The sequence below is a fragment of the Erpetoichthys calabaricus genome, chromosome 9 (assembly GCF_900747795.2).
Source record: "Erpetoichthys calabaricus chromosome 9, fErpCal1.3, whole genome shotgun sequence".
Taxonomy (NCBI): Eukaryota; Metazoa; Chordata; class Cladistia; order Polypteriformes; family Polypteridae; genus Erpetoichthys; species Erpetoichthys calabaricus.
Genome location: NC_041402.2, coordinates 7,900,807 through 7,927,418, shown reverse-complemented (window position 1 = coordinate 7,927,418; position 26,612 = coordinate 7,900,807). Strand labels below are relative to the sequence as shown.

General features: G+C 40.0%; 1 protein-coding gene across 1 annotated transcript in view; it reads left to right on the top strand.

Annotated features, from left to right (window-relative positions):
- Positions 1-26,612, top strand: part of ciz1a (cdkn1a interacting zinc finger protein 1a) — a 104,649-nt gene that overhangs the window by 59,835 nt on the left and 18,202 nt on the right. Inside the window, exons 9-13 of the mRNA XM_051931696.1 lie at positions 2,503-2,685; positions 5,806-5,945; positions 10,313-10,406; positions 14,410-14,523; positions 16,864-17,013. Of these exons, the coding sequence (XP_051787656.1) occupies positions 2,503-2,685; positions 5,806-5,945; positions 10,313-10,406; positions 14,410-14,523; positions 16,864-17,013 (681 nt within the window). The remainder of the gene's footprint in view (positions 1-2,502; positions 2,686-5,805; positions 5,946-10,312; positions 10,407-14,409; positions 14,524-16,863; positions 17,014-26,612) is intronic.

Sequence of the window (26,612 nt, the reverse complement as noted above, 5' to 3'; positions counted from 1 at the left end):
TGCGTCCATCCGGTTTAACATTCTCGGTTAGTAATATGGATTCTCCTCTGACAGTAATACTGGCTTGTATGTGGCTGTAATATGTGTCACTGTATTGTGTACCTTTAATTTCCTCTCGCAGTAATACTGGTTTGTATTTCCGTAAAATGCCTGTAACTTACTCTGACAGTAATATTGCGCATTGCACCGTGCCCTGCGCATGCGCACTTCACCAGAAGACACACACACACGGACACCTGGACACACACAGGGATTTTATTAAAGAGGATAAAGTAATATCTCATTAATAACAATATTAATACTATAATGTGACTGTTTACGACAGGGTTTTGACACTTTTCAATTTCATTTATCGTATCTGTATAGAAGCTCCATTGTTAAAACACAACGTAGTAAGTTGGGACATTGTTAACTGAGTCATAATTGTATATATTTTTCTAGAAATTATATAGTTGTGCTTTCAGTCTGCAAAATTTGGACAGCCATCCCCTTTTCTTTTCCCTCTCTCTCTCTCAAGGATAGTTGAAAGTGATTTCTATGATGAAATATTTAAATTCTGAATTGTTTTATATAAAAAAATAAATAAATAAAATAATTTGAGGTGTTCATTTTTTTTAAAGCTGTTTCTTCCAACTCTGCTCCTTGGCCTTAAATGGGTAACATGGTCCTAGCTTTAAAAGATAATATTTTGTATACCTTAATGAGTGCTGTGACAGAAAGGATGCATTTGAGAAGTGCTTCTGTCTGCTAAATGGGATTCAAACTGTATATGAAAGTAATGTACAATTTAAAAAAGAAAAAGAGAGGAGAATAAAATTGGTACCTGGTATGGCTCCAACCTTTTTTTCCCTGAGAGCTATCTTTTACAAAATGAAAATGGCTGAGAGCTCTTCCTGTTTTCTAATGCTTATTCTCACAGTTTATTTCAACCCAAACAAACTGAATAAGCTTGTTTTGTCTAAACATTTACAAAATGTTGGTGTCCACAACTCACATTTTGCATTAAAACATCACACAAAATATTGAGTTCACCTGCAAGTGCATTTTGTTTGTCTGTATGCATTTTCTAGTGTATCTCACACTGTTGAATTAAAACATTAATGCTGTCAAAACAAAACCATGCAGTTCCAAATACACAGATCTGACTTATTCATTTGTCATTGTGCCACATGTCACTGTTTCATTTCATTCACAGGTCCAGTCGCATGTGTGATGTGTTTCTTAGTTAGTCAGATAACTCAACAAGAGAGGCAGATGTATGGTGGAGTGGAGCCACTTCGGTTCACTCTTCTGGAGTCATTTAAATGTTCGTCTGTCTGTCTTGTTCTGAACTTTGATTTCATGACATTCATGTCAGACTCACAGTGGTATGAAAACCCAAACAAAGCAGACATTTTCAGAATTGCTTGGTGAAGTTTCTTATAGTCTGGCTCTGCTAAACTCCAGAAATGCTGAGAATGCTGTTGAGACTTCAACAGCACATTAGTTTGAAGGTTTACTAATATATAATATATAAAATCCAATGTCTGTCTGTCTGTCCGCTTTTCACAAGAGAACTACTTAACGGATTTAGATCAGGTTTTTTTCTATAATTAGCTTGAACATTCCGTTTGATTTTGCGACGTCACTCATTTCGCTATTTATCATAGTTCGCTTGCGGCACTGATTTATTTGCATGAATCCGAGAAACACGCAGTGGGCCAGGGGGAGGTGGGGTAAGATGGGTTGTGTTCCTTAACTCCACTTAGCTAGCGAACAAGAGTACAATTGAATTCAACTTTGTTTGATAATTAACATAAAGTGTTCCTTAGGTCTTGATGAGTTTGAGTCCGGATATTCTCTTAAGTGTATGCCACATTGAAAAGAGAGATTGCAATTCAGATTGTGGATCGTGATATGATTTTTTGGAAAGATCGTCCTCCCCTAATTTGACTAATCAAGTTTTCAAATTTATGTAGGATTCATTAACCCTTCAGCGAGCTACTTGGAAAGGGGTTGCGAGCTGCTGGTAGTGACGTGTTGGAGATCCCTGCAGTACAGAAATTACCCTTTGCAGTACATGGTCCTTTAGGATTAAAAAAAATGGAGAAGTCATACATTGACTAAAATTACATGTTTTGATGGTTTTTTTTGGAAGGCAGGCTTAACATGCCACACATGTAAAAATCTATCAATTATTATAGAACTTTGTCTTGTCTTTATGAAGAGATAAATGAAATAGGAACTGTTTTATAATTTGAATGTTTGTCTTGTCCCGCCAGAGTGTTTAATTTTCTTTTTTTCTTAGAGGCTGCATTCTGTTCTTCACATTGAATGGTGAATAAAGATTTCATACAGTGAAGTGAGCCTGTTGGTTTTGTGCTTCATTTTTTTTTTTTTTAGCTTTTCTGTCCTTTCTTCTCTCTGTCTTAGGGAAACAGTCAGTGCCTTGCTGATCTGTAATAAAATTGTAAGCCAATTTATATATTTTTTTTTCTTTCTCTCTGTCTCTCTCTAACATAGGTTCTGAGTGCAGGAGGATCACTCAAAGTGACAATTCAGCAGAGCAGTGAAAGCCGGGCCATCAGCACAAGTACATTAGAGGGGGCAACCAGAAATAATGAAAAGACATCTTGTGACACAGACTCTGAATTACCATCTAAATTCTACTGTTACATCTGTAACATTACTTGTTATAATCAGCAGGTAAGGGCCTGTTGCAAGGAGCTAAAAATGTATCTTTTTGTTTACTTGTGTTGAAGAGAAAAGCCAAGCAAAATGACACCTTTTATTGGCTAACTAAAAAGATTACAATATGCAAGCTTTTGAGGCAACTCAGGCCCCTTCTTCAACACCCTAGTACTTGTGTTGAAGAGAAAGAGTGTTTTAAAGCATTGTGCCTGGAACAAGCCTATATTTATCTACATTATCTGTTAGAATAATTGACAAAATGTTTTTTTATAAAGTACATGTCTGAGTTTTGATGCAGTGTAGTGCTGTAATACCTGTAATCGGCCAGTAGCACTGGAGTAGGGTGTAGTTATCAACGGTCCTATTCAAAGGAGTGACATAATAAAGGAATGAAATCTCAGATATAAATTTCAAAGGAGTGACAACCATCCGGTGAGTGTACTTTCAGTTATGTTCCTGCTCTCTGTTGAAGCAAGATAACAAATTATTGTGTGTAGCCCATAATGGATGAATATCAATTTGTAAAATCCCAAATGGGTAAAGATAAGCTAGCATTCAGAGGATACATCTACCGACACCAATTATCCCGAAACAACAATCATTATTTCCAGTGTGAGGACAAAAATTGTAATGGTTCCACAACCCTACGTGGAGCGACAATTTTCAATACCTTGAGTGGCTCGGTATCAGAGGTTAAAGCACACAATCACGCCCCGCTGATATGGAGAGTGGAAATCGTTATGTCACTCCAATAAAATGTCGCTCCTTTAATACGGTATTTATGTCACTCCTTTGTTATGTCACTCCTTCGATACAGACCCATTATCAAACATGCTGCTAGGTATCATAGAGTATGTCTATAGTCTGAACTTGATCCACTCAGCAGATTAACCATATTTCTGGCATTTATTCTACAGTCATTCGTGCCCATAATTTGGGATTTTTGTTTTCTTCAAACTCTCGCAGAACATTTTTGCAATGATGAATATCCATCCATCCATCCATCCAAGTTTAATCAATGCATGTAGGTTAAATAACAATTTTAATTATTCCATAGTTGCTTTAATGGCTGATTATTGGATTATGATTTGCAGGTACACTGTAGTTAAAACACCTATCAAAAGTCTAATTAGTGTTAGGGTTAGTCCCTTGCTACATTTCAAACAATATGGACAACTTTTTTTCCCATCTTTGATATAATACTGTACCTGTTATACTGATCCTGCACTTCTTTTAAGCCAAAGCTTCATTACTCAGTTCCACATTACCTGCCATATATTTAAGATTTGTGAAGATCTAGCCATTGGTGCTTTATCAAGAAAATTTTATTTACTTTCAGTGAAACGGTGTTCATTTTTCTGCTGTATATTCCATTCTGTCAAGCAATGCTGTTGATTTTACTATATTAACAGAAATTTGATATTTTGACCTTTTCACTTTGATCGTTTGTTCCAACTTGTCACACTAAACGTGAGGCGTTAAAGTAACTATTTGGTAATGTAGAAGTGGGTATTAAAATTCTAGCCATCACAAGTAATTTAAATAAATAAATAACCTTTAGGGGACCAACAGTGTAAACACAGTCTTAACCCGCATGATAGGAGGTAGCTCAGTGGTATTGTGCATACTTTGTATGTGTGAGGTCTTGGGTTCGATCCCCAGCACCTTTGAAATTAATGGGAAAGACTGAAGCTAGGAAGCACTTCTTTACACAAAGAATTGTGACATTCTGGAACAAACTATCAAGACATGTAGTAGATATATTTGGGCAGCTTAGCTATTATCTACACAAATAAACTTGATGGAATGAATGGCCTCCTCTTTTTTTGTCAATTTTCTTAATTTCCTACTTAATGTAATCAAAGTATGAGATGGAAAAATACAGCAGTGTGTTGCCAGTATGCAAATAAAAACCTAAACATTGTTTACAGAGATCCTGCCTCAAGTGGAGGAGTTCAAGTATCTCGGGGTCTTGTTCACGAGTGAGGGAAGAATGGAGCGTGAGATCGACAGGCGGATCGGTGTGGTGTCCGCAGTGATGCGGGCTCTGCGTCGGTCTGTTGTGGTGAAAAAGGAGCTGAGCTGTAAGGCAAAACTCTCAATTTACCAGTCGATCTATGTTCCTACCCTCACCTATGGTCATGAGCTATGGGTAGTGACCGAAAGAACGAGATTGCGAATACAAGCGGCTGAAATGAGTTTCCTCCGCGGGGTGTCTGGGCTCTCCCTTAAAGATAGGGTGAGAAGCTCAGTCATCCGGGAGGGGCTCAGAGTAGAGCCGCTGCTCCTCCGCATCAAGAGGAGTCAGATGAGGTGGCTCGGGCATCTGATCAGGATGCCTCCTGGACGCCTCCCTGGTGAGGTGTTCCGGGCATGTCCAACCGGGAGGAGGCCCTGGGGAAGACCCAGGACACGCTGGAGGGACTATGTCTCCCAGCTGGCCTGGGAACACCTCGGGATTCTCCCAGAAGAGCTAGAAGAAGTGGCTGGGGAGAGGGAAGTCTGGGTATCTCTGCTCAAGCTGCTGTCCCCGCGACCCGACCTCGGATAAGCGGAAGAGGAGGGATGGATGGATGGACATTGTTTACAAATGAGAAGAGTATATACATCAGTTATTGGTGGTGGTCATTAAGAGACATGACATCTAACTTTAGACGAGAATGTGGAGGTTATGTCATCAGACTTGGCACATATTGGTAACGGTTTGGAGTAGTGCCTGACAGCTTCATTAAATTTTCAAGCTAATGTAATAGACTGCTGTGGTCAGTTACTTTTAAATCTTCATTAATCTTTAAAAAACATAACAATATTCATCAAAAATTCACAACATGAGTTATGGCTGTTTCTGTGTTATGACCAGTGTAAATTTCAGACTGGTATTTGTCATAAAAGGGTGAGGCTTTTAAAATAAGACCATTTAAAGTCCAATAGATGTTATCCTTTCATTTGTATTACTGCGTGTTCTGTTAGTTTGGCTAGGTTAATGTTCTGTGCTCAGCAAATGTATTTGGTTTCCATATAGTGTAAATTGCCTTATCTAATATCGTCAAAGATATGGAAGTGAGAAAAATTAAATTGTCTATTTTATGTAAGAAAATGCAGTGTCATAGGATTAACATGTTTACAATTTTACAGAATTTTCAAACCCATATGAATGGCCTTGCTCACCAGCAGCGTATGATGGAGATCCAACACATGAGCAATGCCTGCCTTGTCACCCTGCTGCCAAAGGTTAAAGAGTCCCTGCAAGGACAAAGCCAGGTGCGACGAGACGGGTATGTCATTGTATCTAATTTAAAACAAAAAAAAAAAAAATTCCTGTTTGAATCAATTATTCATGGCTGTTTTCTTTTGATATAGGTAGCAGCTTAAGTAAATGCCATTCCATCCTTTCAGTATGTCATTTAAAAAGCAGAAGTGTATTTCAAGGCAAATTGGATTTAAAGACCTGAATGTAGCAGGCCGTTAGAAATACGAGTGGAGCTCTTCTTGCTGGCTTGTTTTAAAGCCAGCCATTCCCTGCACCCTTAGCAGTGGCAAAGTTCATTTAGGAGCCTTGAATTTGGGTAGCAACCTAATTGTTATGCTTTAATAAATATTAATAAACGAATAAATAATCAATATTCCTGAGTGACAGGCCTCTTTTCTGTGCTGCGGTCAGTTAAACACTACCTCTGCCAGAACTCCAGTTCAGAGAGCCTGACATGGATCTTTTTCCAACCGTCCATCCGCATCTTGGATAAGGAATGTGTCTAGAACTACATGATACCATATTGTTAACTCTGTCACATAGTTATTTTTTGAGTTACAAGATGTAACTTTGAACTTTGGCAGTTGGAGCTACTTTTTTGTATGAAAATGTGCTATACAAATAAATGTTATTATTGTTATAATGTGTAAACCCGTGCTGTAAAAAGCCTGGGTTCCTAGAAACTATTGAAATCGTCAGAATAAAAATTGAAATGCAGAGTCGGCGGTTTCATTTTGTGGACATGCTTGCCCCCCCCCCTTGTCTATCAGCGGGTAAGCGAGTTTCTCTCTCGTTTGTCTTACCTCTGTGGTTTCACTTTGGTGAAGGAGTCGGTTTCTTTCAGCTTCATGCTGTAGCCTCGTACTTCTTTCTTCTTCCAACTTGTTAACCTGGGGCCGCCTTGTCGGCTCTGTGAGCTTCATGCTGTAGCCTCGCACTTCTGGGCCAGACAAATAGACACACACATTTAAATGCGTAGACGTTTATGTGTAAGATTATTTATTATCATGTATTTAGGGGCGGAGTGGTGGCTCTGAGGCTAAGGATCTGTGCTGTAATTGCTCCAGGGGTGCTGTACAATGGCTGACCCTGCGCTCTGACCCCAAGGGGTATGCGAAAACTAACAAATTCCTAATACAAGAAATTGTATAAGACGAAATAAAGAACAAAACAAAAAAAAAATATTTAACATTCTGTTACAGTTCTCGGTTTCTTTGAGGAAATTCACACATCAGAAATCTCCTTCTTTCTGCTCTTAAGGCATTTCTCAAAACGGTTAAGGCCTTTCTCATAACAGGTAACTCACCTGTGGCTTTTAAGACATTATTTATTATTATCACATATTTAACATTCTATTACAGTTGTTCTCAATTTCTTTGAGAAAATTCACACATCAGAAATGTCATGCTCTCCACTCTTAAGGCAGTTCTCAAAGCAGTTAAGGCCTTTCTCATAACTCACCTGTGCCAAAGCCACTAAAAGAATCAAAACCTTTTTCACATGTGTTGAAATATGCAAAGACGGTCAATCACTTCATCATGGTCACCAATGAATAAAGCCCTTTCACCTGTGCTTTAAGATATTTTAATCAAAACCTTGCTGAAAAAGAGTACTGAAAAAAGAAATCTGAACGATTTATTTATAAATCTGCACAATATAATTGCTGTAACTGAAAAAAGCAAAATGATAAATATGGAAACTGTGCTTCAGAAAACAGCCAAAAAATATGCAATGAAACTTAGAACATGCCACCAATATAGTAAATTCACACTAAATGTATATGCAAATACCTGTATAAATCAAAAATTACAATAAATTGCAAAATATGAAATCCCTCATGGAGCATCCAGTCTCTGATCTCTATTAGGCCACATCATTGTGTCTGCATCATACATGATGCCTTCCCTTCAGAGACACAGAGGGTATGCCCCACCCTGGCCCGACAAGCCTGAGGTGTGATGTCCTCACAGCCAGTATCCATTGCCTCCAGTAATGACATCTGATTGTTGGGCTTGCGATCATACACCATCCATCTCCAAGCAGAGAAGAATTCCTCAAATGGGTTGAGGACTGGTGAGTAAGGTGGCAGGAACACCATCATCATGTGGTGGTGGGTTTCAAATCATTCCCTCACATGGTAGGAGTGTAGAAAGCTTACATTATTCCCGATCACCACATGACACGGCATGTTGACCCTCACAGTCCACCTTTCATTCTCTGGAAACAGCAGATCTGTGTTGCAGGCCCAAATGGCTGCCACATTGTGAATTACTACATGTTCAGCAGTAGCAGCACATCTGCATGAAACCTGCTTCCTGCACTATTTTCAAAATCTGGCTCTGGGAAAAACCTAAGCAAACATATTCTTGTATATAATTTACTACAGTGCCAAATATGAGTGGAGCTCTCCTTGCAGGCTTGTTTTAAAGCCAGTCATTCCCTGCGCCCTTAGCAGTGGCGAAGTTCATTTAGGAGCCTTGAATTTGGGTAGCAACCAAATTGTTATGCTTTAATAAATATTAATAAATAATAAATATTATTAATAATTAATTATAAACATAATTCTTTGCATTTATATAGCGCTTTTCTCACTACTCAACGCTCTTAGCAATTGCAGGTTAAGGGCCTTGCTCAAGGGCCCAACAGAGCAGAGTCCCTTTTGGCATTTTACGGGATTCGAACCGGCAACCTTCCGATTGCCAGTGCAGATCCCTAGCCTCAGAGCCATCACCTGTGATACAAGACTGAGGACATGTGTCTCCGTTTGTGTCAACTGAACCTGTTCTGAGAGCATACAATTACATTTGTTTTCAAATGAAGGGCACTTTTATTACAACCTCTGACAGTGTGTGACTGGCCTTGCTCTGTCATGCATATCTGAAGGAAGTTTAAAGTGATTTGATTTAAAACAAAATGCAATGCCGGACAGAATGAAGGTGAGTGAGAGGTCTGTAATTCTGACAGACAAAAGTATGAGCTGTTTTCATGAGTTGTCACGAGTCAGATAAGAAACGCATTAACACAATGACAAAATGTCTTTAATAGTGAAATATGTGTAGACGCAGTGGCCGTTTGTACAAACACAATGAGAAATGTTTATGATGTGTGTGGAAATGGGGTACTGATTTCACAACTGCATTAAAGTACAGGCATTTCACTGCATATTGGACTGGATATATAATTTGCACGTGAGAAGTATCATTTGATTTGATTTGACTGAGAAATAAAAGTAAGTTTTATGTGATATTGCAGTGTCTCTTCTTGATTTCATGAACTTTTGAACTTGGATGGTTAAAATAACACCAACCAAAATTATATTTAGAAAAGCATAATAAATTAGAAAGTAAGCCAGAGTAGATGAGTAGAATGACAGACAAGGCAGAAACTGTGGGTTAAGACTGGAATTGGCACCATTAAATTAGTTTTCACTATGACACAGGTTCAACAGATGAGCACAAAATGTACAGTTTGAAGAAAATATTCAGATCCAGCAGGTCTTCATAGGTTGAGAGAATTAGAAGCACGTTAGCAGCCTGTCCGCAATGAATACTGCAGAGAGTCTTGCAGTGAATGCCAGATGTTCCTGTCTAGCTTAGAGGGTGCCCTCTGATGTTGTGAACATCGTTATGTAGGCAGGTGAACTCGGAGACATAGCTAGTCTGGGGTCAGCACTCTTATTCTGGTTCAGAAACTTCTGGACCGTAGAAAAAAAATGGATAGGCAATTTACTACTGATGTACTCATTAGCATGCCCTCTTGAGTCTCCCTTTGCTTGACCCCACTTCAGTGCAGTTTAAGGGACACATTTTGACAAAAAATTTAAAAAGATACTGCAGCAGTCAGACTGACAAAATGTACGCTTGGATGGACAATGTGATTTTCAGCTATGGTCTTTTCCAGAAAGACTGTGTTATCCCTGTAGAATTATGTATTCCCGTGCTCAAGAACCATGTGATGCAAATTAATTAAAAGTCAGTAGGCTAGAGACACAGCGTCAACTGGATAATGTGCTAGAGGAGAAAGGGAATGTGATCAGTACTGTTAAAGGGAGGAGTTGAGCAGGAGAAAAAAATACATGTGTTAAAGAAATAGATTTTTACAGAAGTGATAAACCGTCAGTCCTGTGTACTGCCCCTTTTCCCACCTCAGTACTCGATACAGTATTTTACAGCAGCATGAATAGCGTGAAACAGAAACATGAATAAAAATTAAACTCGAAGACATTGCAATGCTCTTGAAGAGCCACCATTACACAGGATACAGGTAAATTAATTAAATAATAGATCAATAATTTAACCCACTGTTAGAACAAGTTATGGTATAGTTGCATAATATTTCACATCTAAAGAGTTTACAGTGGTCACTAATACTGCTTTTGATTCTTTATTACAGAGAAAAGAGACAAACCATTCAACGATGGTGCAGTACCTGTCAGATTTATTTCACTGGTGATATAATTGAGCATCGTCGAACAAAAGAACACAAGGTAACTGTTTAACTCAGTCTTCAAAGATGTGCCAGTAGAAGGTCATTATCTATTGTTACACTAAGTTAAGTGTCCGTGAAGGAGGGCCTGGCATGTGCAGCTTAAGTAGAAGCTGACCTTCTATACTTGAGTCTCATTTTCATCTTTTCACCTAGAATACATATTTTATGAATATGTAACAAAAATAACCCATATTACCTCAATGTTCGAGTGTTTTCACTTCTCACTAAATACATTGAGCTAATTGTCCTGTCCCTGAGAAATCATTGTTTGGAGCTCATAGACTGCTACTACTTGGATTAGGGTTAGGATTGAATCTGTTTAGTCCAAGCAAACAGAGCATGGATGGAAGCTGGCTAACAGTAAATTCAGGCATCATATTTAAATACATGGTATCAGTTTAAAGTAGAACAAAATACAAACTCTTGTACCAACTTTCTGGTGCACAGTACATCCAATAATACATGAGCTGTGCCAGGCCATTCTTATACAATATTTCCTAATATCCTTATGAAGGGGGAAGAAAGAAGCTTAGAGTCCTTTTTGCAAGGGATTAGTTTTGTACCAGGTGGTGGTGTTAAGTAATTCTAACCAGAACACCTCAAATAGTTTAGTCTCACCCATAAGTTTTCACAAATTGCACGTTCACATCTCAGTAAAAAAATTATGGAGACTTTTGCCTTCCGTAAAAAGTCAACAGAAATGACCTCAGTTGAAAGTAGGCCCATGCGAATTGAAATGTCAGTAAAAATCTGACATTTGAGTGATTCAAATGTGACTAAAGTTACTAAGAGTTACTCTCTTAATAATTGCTTTGTCCAGTGCCAGTGGAAAAAAGAGAACTGTCCATGTACTACTTGTAATGCACACTGAATAACAGGAGTTGGCTATGCTGTGTCCTCTTGGAGGCCTGTTGGCGCTCTGATGTACAAAGTTAATATTGAAAGTGGGTGGCGGGACTGTCGCACTTGGAGGTGCAAACGGATACACTGTTTTTTTTATATACATACATATATATATATATAATAAGGATTGCTAATGTGGCCTGAGTTAACAATACTCGTGCATTAACTAAAGGGATAGTGGAAATGTGGGTACAGAGTAAAGCACTGCCAATAAATCACTGATTTTATACCACCTTCTGGAGTAAAAACTAATCCCGATTGAAGAGGGCTTTAAACACTGGAAAAGGTCTAAATCTGACTAACAAAATACAGTACATTTATGGAGACTTACAGTATTTGGCCCCAAACACATTTCATAGTTTTAACAACTACAGCTGTTATGGCAACCCTTTAATTTATGTACTGCAAAAAATGTATCTGTTTACTCATTTTCTATTATGTACAGTAGAACCTCTGGTCACGAACGTTTCCGAACATGTACAAATTGGGTTACGATCAAAAAGTTACCCAAACTTTTGCATCTGTTCACGACCACACCCTCTGGTGGTGAACAAAAACACTGGCGGCCAGTTTCCCTTCCAGTTTGTACTAGCCAGTGATTTCTGCACGTGTTCAGTCTCTCCCTGTCCATCGTTCTCGGTCAAACGTGTGTGCATTCTCTGTGAACTCTTTGTGCTGTATTTTGTGTGCTTTTGCATTAATTTTGCAATTAACCATGACCTGTAAGCAAGTGAAGAGTGGTAGTGTTGGTGAGAAGAAAGGTTTGAAGAAAATTGAAATCCAATTAAAGAAAGAAATCATTGAAAAGAGTGATAAACATGATGAACGACCATGTCGTCTCACATTTCTGAAAAAAGTTAATGCGCAGGAAAAGGCAAGTCACTTTAGAGCACTATTTCGTGATGTCTAGTCCACCAGCTATACAGCTAAAAACACCAGAAACCCAAGAAATCATAAGAGAGGAAACATCTGAAGGAGAACATTCTTCCATCTCGGAGCCGGACTCTCCCTAAAAACTATAATCTCCTCTCCACCCATCTTCCTCCTCACTTCCGTCATGCCAGAACTCGACTCATGCAAAGTTAGTTTTCTTGGTTGTTTCTTATTAGTTTTTGTATAATTTAAGGATTTTTTAAACTTTTATTTTTTTCCCTGTGCTTAAAACTCATAAACTGTTTACAGCGAGCGGTTTGTAAGGTTCTAGCGCGAACTCGGTTTTCTCAGTGTTACTCAATGTTTTTACATTTAGTTTACTATTACACTGTACATTCTATGGTATAATTAACTATTTTTGTGCTTAAAAATCTTTAAAAAAAATATTTACATACAGTTCATACAGTCTGGAATGGATTAATTGTATTTATGTACAGTCTTATGGGGAAATTATGTTCGGATCGCGTCCAGAGTTTTGGAACGAATTATGGTCGTGACCAGAGGTACCACTGTACACTTCTTTGGGTCTTCGTAACACTTAAGAAATGAACGCCCGGCCGGGACGCCCAGGAGGACCGGAGGAGGGCTTGTGGATCCTCCGGAACACGAGGGGGCGTCCTCCCTGGTTGCTGTGGGGGCCACGGGTACAGAGCTTGGAAGCTCATCCCTGTAGGGGCCCGTGGTCACCCCCAGGGGGCACCCCAATGCCTTGGGAGTGTTGGACCTCAGTACTTCCGCCACACCGGGAAGTACTGGGGGGAAGAGACTTGGAGACACCCGGTGGACTTCTGGTTTCACCGCTGGAGCTTCCGCCACACAGGGGTGTGGCTACGAGCCCCAGGATGCAGCTGGAGCCCTTCCAGGGTGAATAAAAGGGGCTGCCTCCCTCCAGTCGGGGGCAAGAGTCAGGTGGAAGAAGGACGAAGCTTGGTAGAGAGGAGTGGAGGCGGTCCAGAGACTAATAAGGCATTGTGTTGTGGCCAGGACTTAAAGGGGTTATTGGTGCTTCGGCACTGGGTATGTGCACTATAAATATGATAAATAAACGTGTGTTGGGTGAAACCATCGTGTCTACCTGTCTGTGTCCGGGCTGTTCCCCACAATCAGTAAAGTGTTTATTCATCTATGCAATGTGACCAACTAACAAAACTTCACTGAGTGGTCCGAGGTGGCCTGAGATACATTTCTCTTGATATTAAATGTTTAGTGTAAGGCCTGTGAATCCTTCATGTTAACAAGGCATTTTACCATCATGTCAATGTGACACACTACACAGATGAATGACTGATATACGGATGTTTTATAAGTGTTACGAAGACCAAATGAAGCCTTTGTTAAGGTCTTGTTACATAAGAGTAAATGATTAACAATTGAATTTTTGCAATACCTAAACTAAAGTTTTACCATTGCTACAAAGGGTAGTGAAGGGTTTTTTTTTGTGTGTGTGTGTAATATATATATATATATATAATTGTCCCAGATGGATGGGGACCCTACCCAGCTGGGACGCCTGGATGGTCCCCGTGATGGACAATACCTCCCCTGGGCCATGAGGGGGCAGCCGCCGGGTCTGCTTATGGGCCACTGGACCGGAGCTGGGACACTCATCCCTACCAGAGTACGTGGCCACCGCCAGGGGGCGCCCAGACAGCTGTGAGATCCTGGATGGCAGCACTTCCGCCACACCAGGAAGTGCTGCCGGAGGAATTCCCAGGGGCACCCGGAGTGCTTCCGGGGGCTCTCTTGACACTTCCGCCACACCAGGAAGTGTCATCAGGGGGAGAACCTGGAGCTCATCCGAGTCGGTATATAAGAGACCGCCTCCCTCCAGAAGTGGAGCCAGAGTTGGGAGGAAGGAGACAAAGCTTGTGAGGAGGGGAGAGGTGGTGAGAAAGAAGGAGTTGGTGGAGGAAGGCATTGTGGTGCTAAAAGAAAATAAAAGAAGTGTGTTTTGGACATTCTGGTGTCTGTCTGTCTGTGTCCGGGGGTATGCTTTCCACAATATATATATATATATATATATATATATATATATATATATATACTGTATAATATATATATATATATATATATATATATATATATATATATACACAGTATATTTACGGGATATATTTCACTGATGTCTTTTTTTCTTAATGGTATTATTCTTATTGTCCATACAGTTGTCCAAGCATTCCTCACGGCCATTCTGTACTGTCTGCAAGCGACATGTCAGAACACCACGCAAGTTTGTTGAGCATATGAAATCTGCAGAACATAAGCAGCGGGTTTTGGAGGTGGGTTTGCTGATTATAAAGCATGAATGTTTTCAACAAACTCTTTAAGTGAAACGTGCAAAGGTGTGAATACTAATTTATCTCATTTCTGACACTCTTGCAGCACTCTGTACTATTGACTTTGAAATAGCTGTTCATATTTGAAAGAAAGATGAATGTTGTAATTTGACCAACTGAGCTCTTCATCAGCACTGCTTGACTGCTTTGTTTCTAAGGCTACATGCACACTCCTGCTTGAATCAGTTGCTATTTTTAGTATGCTTTTTGGTTTAAGTGTTCAAATCAATTTTTCGCATTTTACATCCAGTAGAGCGTGTATACAGTAGACATCTACCCTGAATGTGAACCATATGTGCAAAATTAATCTAATGTGTCAGACGAATGTAGTCTTACAGAGCAAACAACAACATGGTTGCTGCATTAATCAGACATTTTTTTCAGTGGAGTCTTCAGGTTACGATAGTAAGGTGGAAAAACTGAAAATGAATTATCATAGCTGTTAATTGGAGCACAGTTATTATTGCCACCTCTGTTCCTGGTGACCTGTGGACACAAGAGAAATCAGGACTTGTAGGTGCTTTGATTGATTTCAGACAGTGTCCGTCTATGAAACTCTTGGGGGAAAATGTGTTTGAAGTGCTGCCGTCTCTTTTCTTAAAAAACATATGCCATTTAAGGCTATATTGGCTGTTGACTGGCACAAAGTAGTGCACGCTGTCCAGTATCTGTAGTGTCAGCCTGGAAGTGTGATTAACTGTTAGTTTTCTGTGCTAGACCTTATGCCATATTGTAATGAAAGACTATATACTGTACTACTGCCTTGATTATGAATTGATTGGGTACCCTACTGTTTTCTTCAAATGTTTATTAGTGATTTTTAAACTCTTTAAAACCCAATTTTCTGGACCCCCCCCCTCCCCCCCCTTGGAGAATCAGAGATGCAAATCATAATGGAGCAAGGGTATTTGCTAATGCTGCCCATAAACCTAACACAACCTTTTGTGTTTGGTTTTGAATCCCAATTCTGCACAACTCAAATGCAGAAAACACGTGACTCATAGTGTAAGAGCCTATGACTTATTACATCCACTGCTTCATTGTCCTTTCACTGGCATGCTGAGCCTTTGCTTATTTTGATTCTCAATGCACAGTTATAACAAAGGTCACATAAAATGCACAGTGAAATCATTTGGGCTGTGTAAATTACCAGACAATCGTAATGTAAAAACTCGGAAGCAAGCGACATGCAAGTTGAAGTAGTGTCTGTATTGGATTTAGTAGCATATGTGAAAGTATTCTAAACAGTTACGTTTCTATGTACCATTTTTGGTTCACACTTACCTGAAAAGATCAGATCTTTGTTGCATATGGGTGAAAAAACTGGAATCACATCTAGCTACTTAGTGAATGTACCCTGAAAACTCAATGTCCAAAGCCTATTGTGATCTGTTCATATCACACTTACCACTGTTTATGGTTTGTAAGTCTTATTTTACTGCTTAAGGCTCTGGGGTTGACAAAACTGAAATTACGTTATGTTTTAAATATCCTGTGAACATGAATTTGTTTTCTTAAAGAATATGTTCTAATGTATGAGGTCTGACACAAATAAACAAGACTGGGGCTGTAACTATTTTTATTTAACAAATTAAGAAAATTAATTATGATCACCTTCAAAATAGTTCCCTTCTGAGATGACACACAGCTGCATCCAATGCTTCCAACGTTCAAAGCAATTCCGTATTGTCAATTTTCGGAAAGGCTGTTAAGGATATCTGTTGTTTTTTGCTTTCACATCTTCTATCAACAAAAGATGTGTTCCTTTGAGCACTGACTTGTGCCATTCAAAAACACGTGCTTGAGACGTGCACTCTTCATCCTAAGCCTCTGTCAATAATTGATAAGTTTCCATTGTGGATTTCTTCAGTTTCCCAAGAAACTTGATGTTACCTCACTTTTCAATCTTGCTATCTTACATTTTACAAACAAGGGTGAAAAACCGTCTGTGTTTGAACACGCGTCCACTCGTACTGAGTGAAGTGATCGAGTTGAGTCCTTTCTCACTGTGACAAGTTAAAATGTGTTCTAGAACAATCTCTTTGATTCTCCCCTCCCACTCTTGGTTCCCGAGCTCAAGGGTTAGTCTTGTTTTATTTTGTGTTAGAATCTGCCATATTTACAATACAGAATTAAAGGCAAATTGTGGGTTTTTGTTGACTGCAGTGAGTCTTTAATGAAACAGAGGGTGTACTTTATCATAAAGATGTGGGGATGCTACTTAGATGTATTTCATTATTTAATACCAGTCGTAATTTGTTTTCCCCTCTTGTCTGTGTTTAGTTGAGAACTGACTCTCATGGCATCCCAGAAAACCCAGAAGATCTGATTACTGTTGATGCAATTGGGTGTTTTGAAGGAGAGGAGTATTGTGAAGAGGATCCAAGTGAAGAGGAAGATGATGATGAAACCTTTGAAACAGAAACTCAACAGGTTAGTTCACTCTCTTTATTTCATTTACAGACTTAAAGGAAACGTGATCATCTTTTTAGTTACATTGGACATACAAATAAAATGATTTAGATGTAAAAGCTACGAGAAGCTATAGTATAAACCTTTTATATTTTGAATGCAAATATGCAAGACTACTTTCGTTGAAATGTATAAAGCTACTGTTTTCTCAAGGGAAATGCACATTAAAGACTCTATGCAAAAAAAGCAGAAATGGCATCTTTCACCTGGTCACTAATTTATTTAATAGCCATCCCTCGTGGCTTCGCCCATGTATTAGTGAAACAGGACAGTGAGGAGGCCCCTGCCCAGTTCCCCACTCTTGACGTCACGCTGCTCCCCACCCTCCCTGGGCCCGCAGCCTCTGTCTCAGATTAGCGCAAATATATCGCTCCTGCAAGCGAACTATGATACTTAGCGCAATGAGAGAAGTCGCAAAATCAACCGGAATGTTCAAGCAAATTATAGAAAATAAAAGATCTAAATCTGTTGAATAGTTCTCTTGTTTGCTAACTAAGCAGAGTTAAGGTTTCGCCTCAAGGCAGATGTGTGAGTGAGGAAGGCCCCGCAGCCCTATGAGTCTCTCTCGGATTCACGCTAATAAATCGGTACCGCAAGCAAACTATGATACTTAGCGCGATTAGAAAGTCACAAAATAAATGGAATGTTCAAGCAAATTATAGAAAAAAACCCAATCTAAATCCATTAAGTAGTTCTCTCGTGAAAAGTGGACAGACATACAAACGGGTCTGAAAAAACTCTTAAGAAATTCCGCGCTTGGACCACGAAATTTTTTAAACCGTTTCTTAGCGAGCACCTATGGGCCAAGGGTAACCTACATTCCAAATTTCAAGTCCCAAGTCCTTATGGTTCGGTAGATTTCGTGATGACTGTGTCAATAGTATTTGGCTTATATATATATATATATATATATATATATATATATATATATATATATATATATATATATATATCTCAATCATGAAATAAGGCGCTTTATAGACGCTTGACCCAGCACAGATTCACCCTGAGGCACGTGTAAAAGCACAAAGACTTTTTATTTTTCTTCACTTGTAGGGCACGTCTTCCCCGTGAACCCCACAGGCAATACACAGTCCCAAAGCACTTCAGCTAAACACACAAGCAAACCAACCCTTCCTCTGGCACCACCACTCCTCCCCAGGTAACCTTGTCCTCTTCCTCCTGATTCTGGCTCCTGAGTGGTCGATACTGGCCCTTTTTATAGCTCACCCGGAAGTGCTCGATCACTGTTGCTAATTGCACTTCCGGGTGGGGCTGTAGAGGTGGCCAGGCTGGCTCCGGGATCCATGTAGCACCCCCTGGCGGCCACCCCAGATCCCCACAGGGTTGTGGAGAACTCCATTTCCTATGGAGCCCTGAGGGAAAATGAGGCACCATCGTCACCCAGGGAGGCTGCCACCAAGCGTCCGGGGGGAGGTACTGAGGAGCCCATGGCTGCTCCCCCGGAACATATGCTGCAGGGGCGACCTGGCTGGGCATGGGACCCGGCCGTCCATTACAATATATAGATTAATCCCAGATGAAAACTAATAAGTTTAAGTAACACTGATCAAAAAGCAGGAACACATTCTGAATGAAACATGACTCCTTTATAGGGCATGTACTGTGACGGATGACTGTTTACAAGACGAATTTGAAATCCATTTAGATGGAATGTACTTCAGGCAGGTACCAAAAATTTGGCAGTATTGTACAATAATGCATTGAAATTGGTTTCATGTATTAATTGGTGTAAATATTTCATATAGAGACCAGCAGAGATATTTTTGGAACCCAACCTGGAAGGAAGATGTGAAAACTTAACTGTTTCAGCTAAAATTATTCTTAATCTTTGGCCCTTACTGAAGTATCATTTGAAAAAAACTAACTCAAGTAACTCAATTTGTATGTTTATATTTTTAATCTTACCTAAAGGACATCCTGATGGGGGAATTTGGAGAAATGTAAAAGGGGGCTGAACTAGCCCCAAGCTAATGGCCAGCTATTGTGCTTCTGATGACAAAAGTAAACAAAAAAATAATTTCAATGTGAGCGTCAGTAGGCTTTGCGTCCTAAGAGCCAAGTTACTCGAACTACAATATTCTATAACATGTCAGTAATTATTTACCACTCTGAGGTTGATCTTTCTGATCATAAAATAGGTCAATACAATAGTAGTTAACGTGAAGAGTTCATAATTAATTGCAGAATTACGGTATTTGAGGGTGCCTCTTTCTCATGCACGATTTGACTCAAAATCAACTCATCATTGCCTCCTAACAGGCTTAAGTTCCGAGTTTGGTATTTTTCCCTCTAGACCGTCCTCAAGAAACTGACACACAGACACACACCCATCATCAAGATATTTTGGTGTCAGGGGACCCTAAAACGTTGAAATCCGTTGAAAAGCGGAGATCGAAATTTTTGACACATTTAAAGCTTTCGCTCCTCCCCCATAGACGATAGGTTATGGTGAGGGAGGGCGTTAAGCAATAATATATTATAAGATTGTAAGGACTGGAAAGTGGCATCTAAATATAGGAAATATGATGTAAATATTGAATTAGAGGACAACATTTGTTTAAATTTGCAAATAAGGTAAAATAAGTTAATTCTGTTTAAAGCAGTTATTAACATTAGAGCTGGGGTCAAAATTTCAGAAACATTGCTTTACAGTTGTGCTTCTCCTAGTTCTTCTGAATTTACACACTACTGTGCTAGTCAGACCCCTTGCGTCCATAACGCATGTTGATTCTAGGGTCATATAGCAGAGGCTGGAGCCGGCTAATTCTAAACAATTACTCAGGACAAGGTGACATTGCTTCTTTCAGAATTTATTGTTATAGCATGCTTACTACTCATTTACACTTGTGACCTGCGCTTATTGTTGTAAGCAGCCAAGTTAATTTAATGGAAATGAATTTTTCCATGCAAATGTTCACTTAAGTGCACACAGGTGTATAATGCCTTTGCATATACATATGTTGAGATGTGATGAAACATGAATAATGCATAGCAAGCAGTAGTAATCTAGCACGAAGAATGTGTGTGCCCAAGTAATACAATTGTACTGGACATACATGCCTACCCACCCCCTAAAACTCTTCACATAAAGAAATACATTTTTCTTTTTACTCATTTTTGCTACACGTGCAACATTTGAGTTTGCCTCAATGGTACCCTCTTGAATCCACAAATGATATATGTGTTTCCAGCAGGGGGCGCTTGCTCCCTGAGATTGTGCTCGTTATTAATGCAGAACAGACACAAGCCTTATTCACATCCCTTTAGTAAATGTGTTGGAAATAAGCAGATGAGAGAAATATAGTACAAAAAGAGAGATATGTATTTAATTTGCTTTAAAATGTAGCTTCCACCCCAAAACACAATGTAGTATAAACATTATACATACATTTCCTCGCCAGAGAGAAGCCTTTAGAACAGTACATTTCCATCTATTTCTTCAGTGGAAAATGCTGATAAACGTGCATCTTCCAATCTGGCAGCATGTAAGGCAGCATGTGGACAGCTTCTTGCTTCCTGGTGATTCTTTTCCAATATAAATATTCACATATTTGCCTGTTCATTGAGCTTTTTGGAAGAAACTTGGCTATTTTATATTCTTCTGAGACCCAGCTAGTACACAGTGCACCTGCTGTAATCACTCATGGCCTCTGCCTGAAAATTACCATCCCAGGGATTGTTCACGGAGAGAACTTTGAATAGAAAACAGACACCCCTGGGCAACTACCCTGCCTGAGTCGTCTTCTACCTGTTTACTTCCAGGTTTCTGTCAGTTTCACCTTGTCAGCGTATTAATGGTTTTGAAATAAACTTCACAGATTACAAGGCACACTTCAAACTTGGAACCTCGGTTTGCGAGTAACTTGGTGTTTTGCAAGATGAGCTAAAATTTTTAATAAATTTTGACTTGATAAACGAGCGAGATCTTGCTGTACGAGTAGTATGTATACGCTTTGTCTGCTGAACGTCATGTGATCACAACTGAGCTGATGGTTCTTCTCTCTCTCTCTCGCTGCGGGATTGTGGGCAATTGTTTCCTATTCTCCATCTGAGTTGGCGTGCCTCACTCATATAGTCAACATCTGTACGAGCGTATACTGTTTACTACAGCATTGTGTGTGTGTGTGCGTGTGCGTACGCGCGCGCGCATGCTGTGACGTGCGAGTCCCTGGCTTGCACCCCAAAACACGAAGCGGAGTCTCAGTACTTTAGCAACACCAGCTTCATTCAGCTTGAAACAGCAACAGCGCGGTTATTTATTGTAGCGGGATCTGCCACTCTCCTATACACAGACACAGCAGTCAGGCAGGGTCGTGGCCAAGTAGTACTGTGCCCTGAGCATTTATAATGTTCCTTGTTCCTTGTATCACCCATCGACGGCAGGCGCTTATAGCATGTCCGATCTTTTCGGATTCGCTTTTACGGCGAACTGTTACAGCGCTGGGAGGCTGCGATTGCTTTGGAACGCTCTTCAGCGTGTCGTCCCGTTGGGTGGAATCCCACAAGAGTTTAGAAACTCACTCACACCAGCCATGATTCCTTTCAAAGGTAAAGTGCAGGTTAATTTGTTTTATGTATTTTTACATTATATTTTGTATTAATCATTTTTATATGAATAGTTTTGGGTTGTGGAACGAATCATCTGAGTCTCCATTATGTTTTATGGGGAAATTCACTTTGATATTCGAGTGCTTTGAACTGCGAGCACGTTTCCGGAACGAATTATGCTCGCAAACCGAGGTTCCACTGTACTACAATATGTACATAGTATCTGATTGACTTAAACTATATAGCTAAAATTACAGGGACACTCCTCTAAATGATTGAGTTTAGGTGTTTAAGCCGCAGCCATTGTGAACAAGTACACAGATAATCACAGGAATGTTGGAACAGAAAAGGGTCTTCTGCAAACTGTTGCCACAAAGTTGGAAGTGTAAAATTGTCTAAAAATTCTTTGTCTACTATCACATTAATACTGGAACCAAGGAGCCCAGCCCAGCCCAGACCCTGCCATAATCTATCATCCACCAAACTTTACAGTAGGCATTATACAGTCTGGATGTAAGCGTTCTTCTGGCATGTGCTAAACCCACATTCCTACATCATACTACAAGGTGGTGAAGTGTGATTCGTCACCCTAGAGAACATGTTTCTGTTGCTCCAGAGTCCAGTGGCAGCAAGCTTTACACCACTCCAGCCTACACTATACATTTTTGCATTGTGAACTTGGGCTTGTGTGCAGCTGATCTTCCATGAAAAACGATCTTGTGAAGCCCCCAACACACAGTTCCTAGATGCAGTTTGGAACTTTGTTGTGAGTGTTAGCACAGAGCAAATGCCATTTTTAGCCACTTCAGGACTCGAAGGCCCTGCTCTGTGAGTTTATGTGGTCTACCACTTTGTAGCTGATGCTTCCTCTTCACAGTAACAGCACTTACTGTTAACTGGGGCAGAGCAAACATTTCACGTAAAGGTAGCATCCTATTACAGTGCCACATTTAAAGTAACCAAGCTCTTCAGCAAGTGCTAAAGTGTGTCAATAGGGACTGCATGACTGTGCGCTGATTTGATGTACCTGTTAACATTTAAATTACCTGAGCTCAGTAGTTTGGAGGAGTGTCCATGTTCTTTTTGGCCATATAGTGCATATTTACCACAAGTGATTAACCAGAGCGCCATCACATGTGTGCTGCCAAATGGCCCGTGTGAATATTACTGAAAAATGAGAAGTATGGAAATGGATGCCAGGATTTTCCCGAGTTGCTTCTGGAATTCCTGCACCAAACGAAATGAGTAATGTGGTTCATTTATGGTTCTTTTTTGCGAGTGATTCAAAAGAGGATAGCGCTCAAAAATGGCCTGACCAGTTGTTGCTCCTAACCACTTCCATTTGACAATAATGGGACTTACAGCTGACCAGTGTAGATCTAGCAGAGCAGAGATTTCACATACTGACTAGTGGCAAAGATCTCATCCTATGACAGTCATCTTCTTTCGGCTGCTCCCGTTAGGGGTTGCCACAGCGGATCATCTTTTTCCATATCTTCCTGTCCTCTACATCTTGCTCTGTCACACCCATCACCTGCATGTCCTCTCTCACCACATCCATAAACCTCCTCTTAGGCCTTCCTCTTCTCCTCTTACCTGGCAGCTCTATCTTTAACATCCTTTTCCCAATATACCCAGCATCTCTCCTCTGCACATGTCCAAACCAACGCAATCTCGCCTCTCTTACTTTATCTCCCAATCGTCCAACTTGAGCTGACCCTCTAATGTCCTCATTTCTAATCCTGTCCATCCTCGTCACACCCAATGCAAATCTTAACATCTTTAACTCTGCCACCTCCAGCTCTGTCTCCTGCTTTCTGGTCAGAGCCACCGTGTCCAACCCATATAACATAGCTGGTCTCACTACTGTCCTGTAGACCTTCCCTTTCACTCTTGCTGATACCCGTCTGTCACAGATTACTCCTGACACTCTTCTCCACCCATTCCAACCTGCCTGCACTCTCTTCTTCACTTCTCTTCCAGAATCCCCGTTACTCTGTACTATTGACCCCAAGTATTTAAACTCATCCACCTTCGCCAACTCTACTCCCTGCATCCTCAACATTCCACTGACCTCCCTCTCATTTACGCACATGTATTCTGTCATGTTTCTACTGACCTTCATTCCTCTCCTCTCTGCAGCATATCTCTACATCTCCAGGGTCTCCTCAACCTGCAACCTGTCGCTACAGATCACAATGTCATCAGCAAACATCACAGTCCACGGGGACTCCTGCCTAATCTCATTTGTCAATCTGTCCATCACCATTGCAAATAAGAAAGGGATCAGAGCCGATCCCTGATGTAATCCCACCTCCAACATGAATGCATCCGTCATTTCTACCACAGACCTCACCACTGTCACAATTCCCTCGTACATATCCTGTACAACTCTTACGTACTTCTCTGCCACTCCAGACTTCCTCATACAATACCACAGCTCCTCTTTTGTCACCCTGTCATATGCTTTCTCCAGGTCCACAAAGACACAATGCAACTTCTTCTGGCCTTCTCTAAACTTCTCCATCAACATCCTCAGAGCAAACATCGCATCTGTGGTGCTCATTAATCATCACCTCCATTCTTAACCGAGCTTCCACTACCCTTTCCCATAACTTCATGCTTCAGCACCAGTACACCTCTTCTCCACTGCTCAGGCATCCTATGACAGTGTCATATGTAAAGTTTGAGTCATTTTAATATGTGTTTGATTTTATTCCCCTGTTAACAATGAAACATCTGAACTTAATAATTTGCCGTGCCTTGTCTGCATACTTTCAGCCATACAGTGTATTTTAGTAAAAACAAATAGGGTACTTTAAGACACTTTGGTTGTATTTGAAATTCAAATGTTGAATAAATAAAAGTATTAAAGCATGCATAAAGTGTTTCCTATTTGTATAACTGCAGTAAGAGCTCAAAAGCAAAATGACACGGCAGAGTGTCCTGTTGCTTGTGTTAAGTGCCACAACAAAACAAGGTACAAGAACATGGCATGTATCTGTACATCCTCGCTGCATCAGTACATACAGAGTGGCAAAAAAGAGATCATGTTGGGCACAGATGCTTTCAAAAATAGAATAATTTGCAAAACCCCGCAAAGAGATTTAACTATATGACGAGCAAGAGCGTAGGATTCCATTATGATCTTGTGTTTAAAAATAAATAAATAAAAACCCACAGTATGGTGTCCAATCCCTCTCTAGCCTGCAACTGTCCTTAAAGCAGCTTATCTTTTAAAGTGGGATGTTTTAGACTTATATTTAGGATTATTAGGCATGCATGTGGAGCCTTCTTTTAAGATTATTTGAACAACAAATCCCCTATATAGTGAGTTTCATTTTGTGTACACATTTATAATGCCATGAAAAGCACATTCATCTCTTGTTTGATTTGTATGCATTTATTTTACATTATTACATATTCTTGGCGGTGAATGTTACTGCAATAATGAAAAGCTTCCCCTTTTCTTTTGTTTGGTGAAATTACATAATGTAATTAAGTTATGCAATACCCTGTCTGGAGTGGGAAAAAATAACTGAAGTCAATAAGTGTTTGCAGAACCTTTGATAGAAAAAACTGCCACGGGACATTTCATGGTATTATTAATCTTTCACATGTTCTCACTATGAGATCCCTGCAGGATATCCCAGTCTGTAGTTCCAAAACATTCTCTGAGTATTCTCAGCCTCCGGGGTCCACTTCCTGAATGATCGTGTGGTTACAGGTAGGACTCTCACTTTTGGTTTATAGTGAGGCTGAAGCAGAACCAGGTTATGATCTGGGGGTGGTCCCTTAATGGTGATGGATGGGTGGACCCGCATCTTACGGATCCACTCACAAGATATGAGAGCCATAAAAGAACCGCAAAATACACAGATACCACATAATATCTGTAAATATTATTCTATTTTATTAATACATAATTAGACAAATACTAAATTAACTAAATGATACTATAAAAAATAATGGAAAACAGTAAAAAATAATAGAGTGAACAAAAAATGAGGTAGCTGGAAAGGGGTATGTGGTGCTCCCAATATCTATGCAAAAGGACAAAGGTCCAAGTCTTTAGAGTCCTGGTGCTCCCTGTTTGTGAGACATGGACGCTATCCAGTGACCTGAGACAAAGACTGGACTCCTGTGTCTCATCAGAGGGTCCTTGGGTCCCGCTGGTTTGACTTTGTGTTGCTCATGGAGTCCCAAATGAGGCACGTGACCTGCATTGTGAGGGAGCGTCAGTTACGGCGCTATGGCCATGTGGCGCGATTCCCCGAGGGTGATCTGGCTCACAAGATCTTCATCGTTGAGGACCCGAGTGGCTGAACCAGGCCAATGGGACTTCCACATAACACTTGGCTGCGCCAGAGAAAGGGTCATTTTCGGAGGGTAGAACTGGACCACGTGTCTGCATTTGGTGCCAACTAGGATCCTGAGTTGTTTCGTTATGTGGTGGGTGCAGCAACGCATTGTACCAGTGCATGCTCCCTGACCTGTACAAAAAAGATAAACAAGCCATTTCAGGATAAGTCGAGGGAAGAATGCTAGTTTAACCATAACAGAATTTTTAAAATATTAAGTATAAGTATAACCTTGCAGTAATACTTGGCACATATGTTCTTCCTAAGCCACTGTGATTTTCATGAGAAAATATTTTAAAAATTATAAAATTGTGTAAAATTGTTCATATTCAATGTCTAGTTTTAATTATGCTTGTTTTTATCAGACAAAACAAAAACCAAATAGTAAACCAGGCAGCATAGTAAGCTTCCACTAACATTAAACTCATATCCAAATCTGTTAAGTGTACAGTTCTGTCTGATTGTGACACAAAACTAACTCTGTAGGCGCTCCATGTCATAATAACTAAAACTAAAACTGAAACTAATATATATAAAAATAAAATAGAAATGTCTTTGTGAAATAAAAACTAAACTAAAACTACAAATACACGATGAAGGAAAACTAAAACTAAACTGAATTTCCAA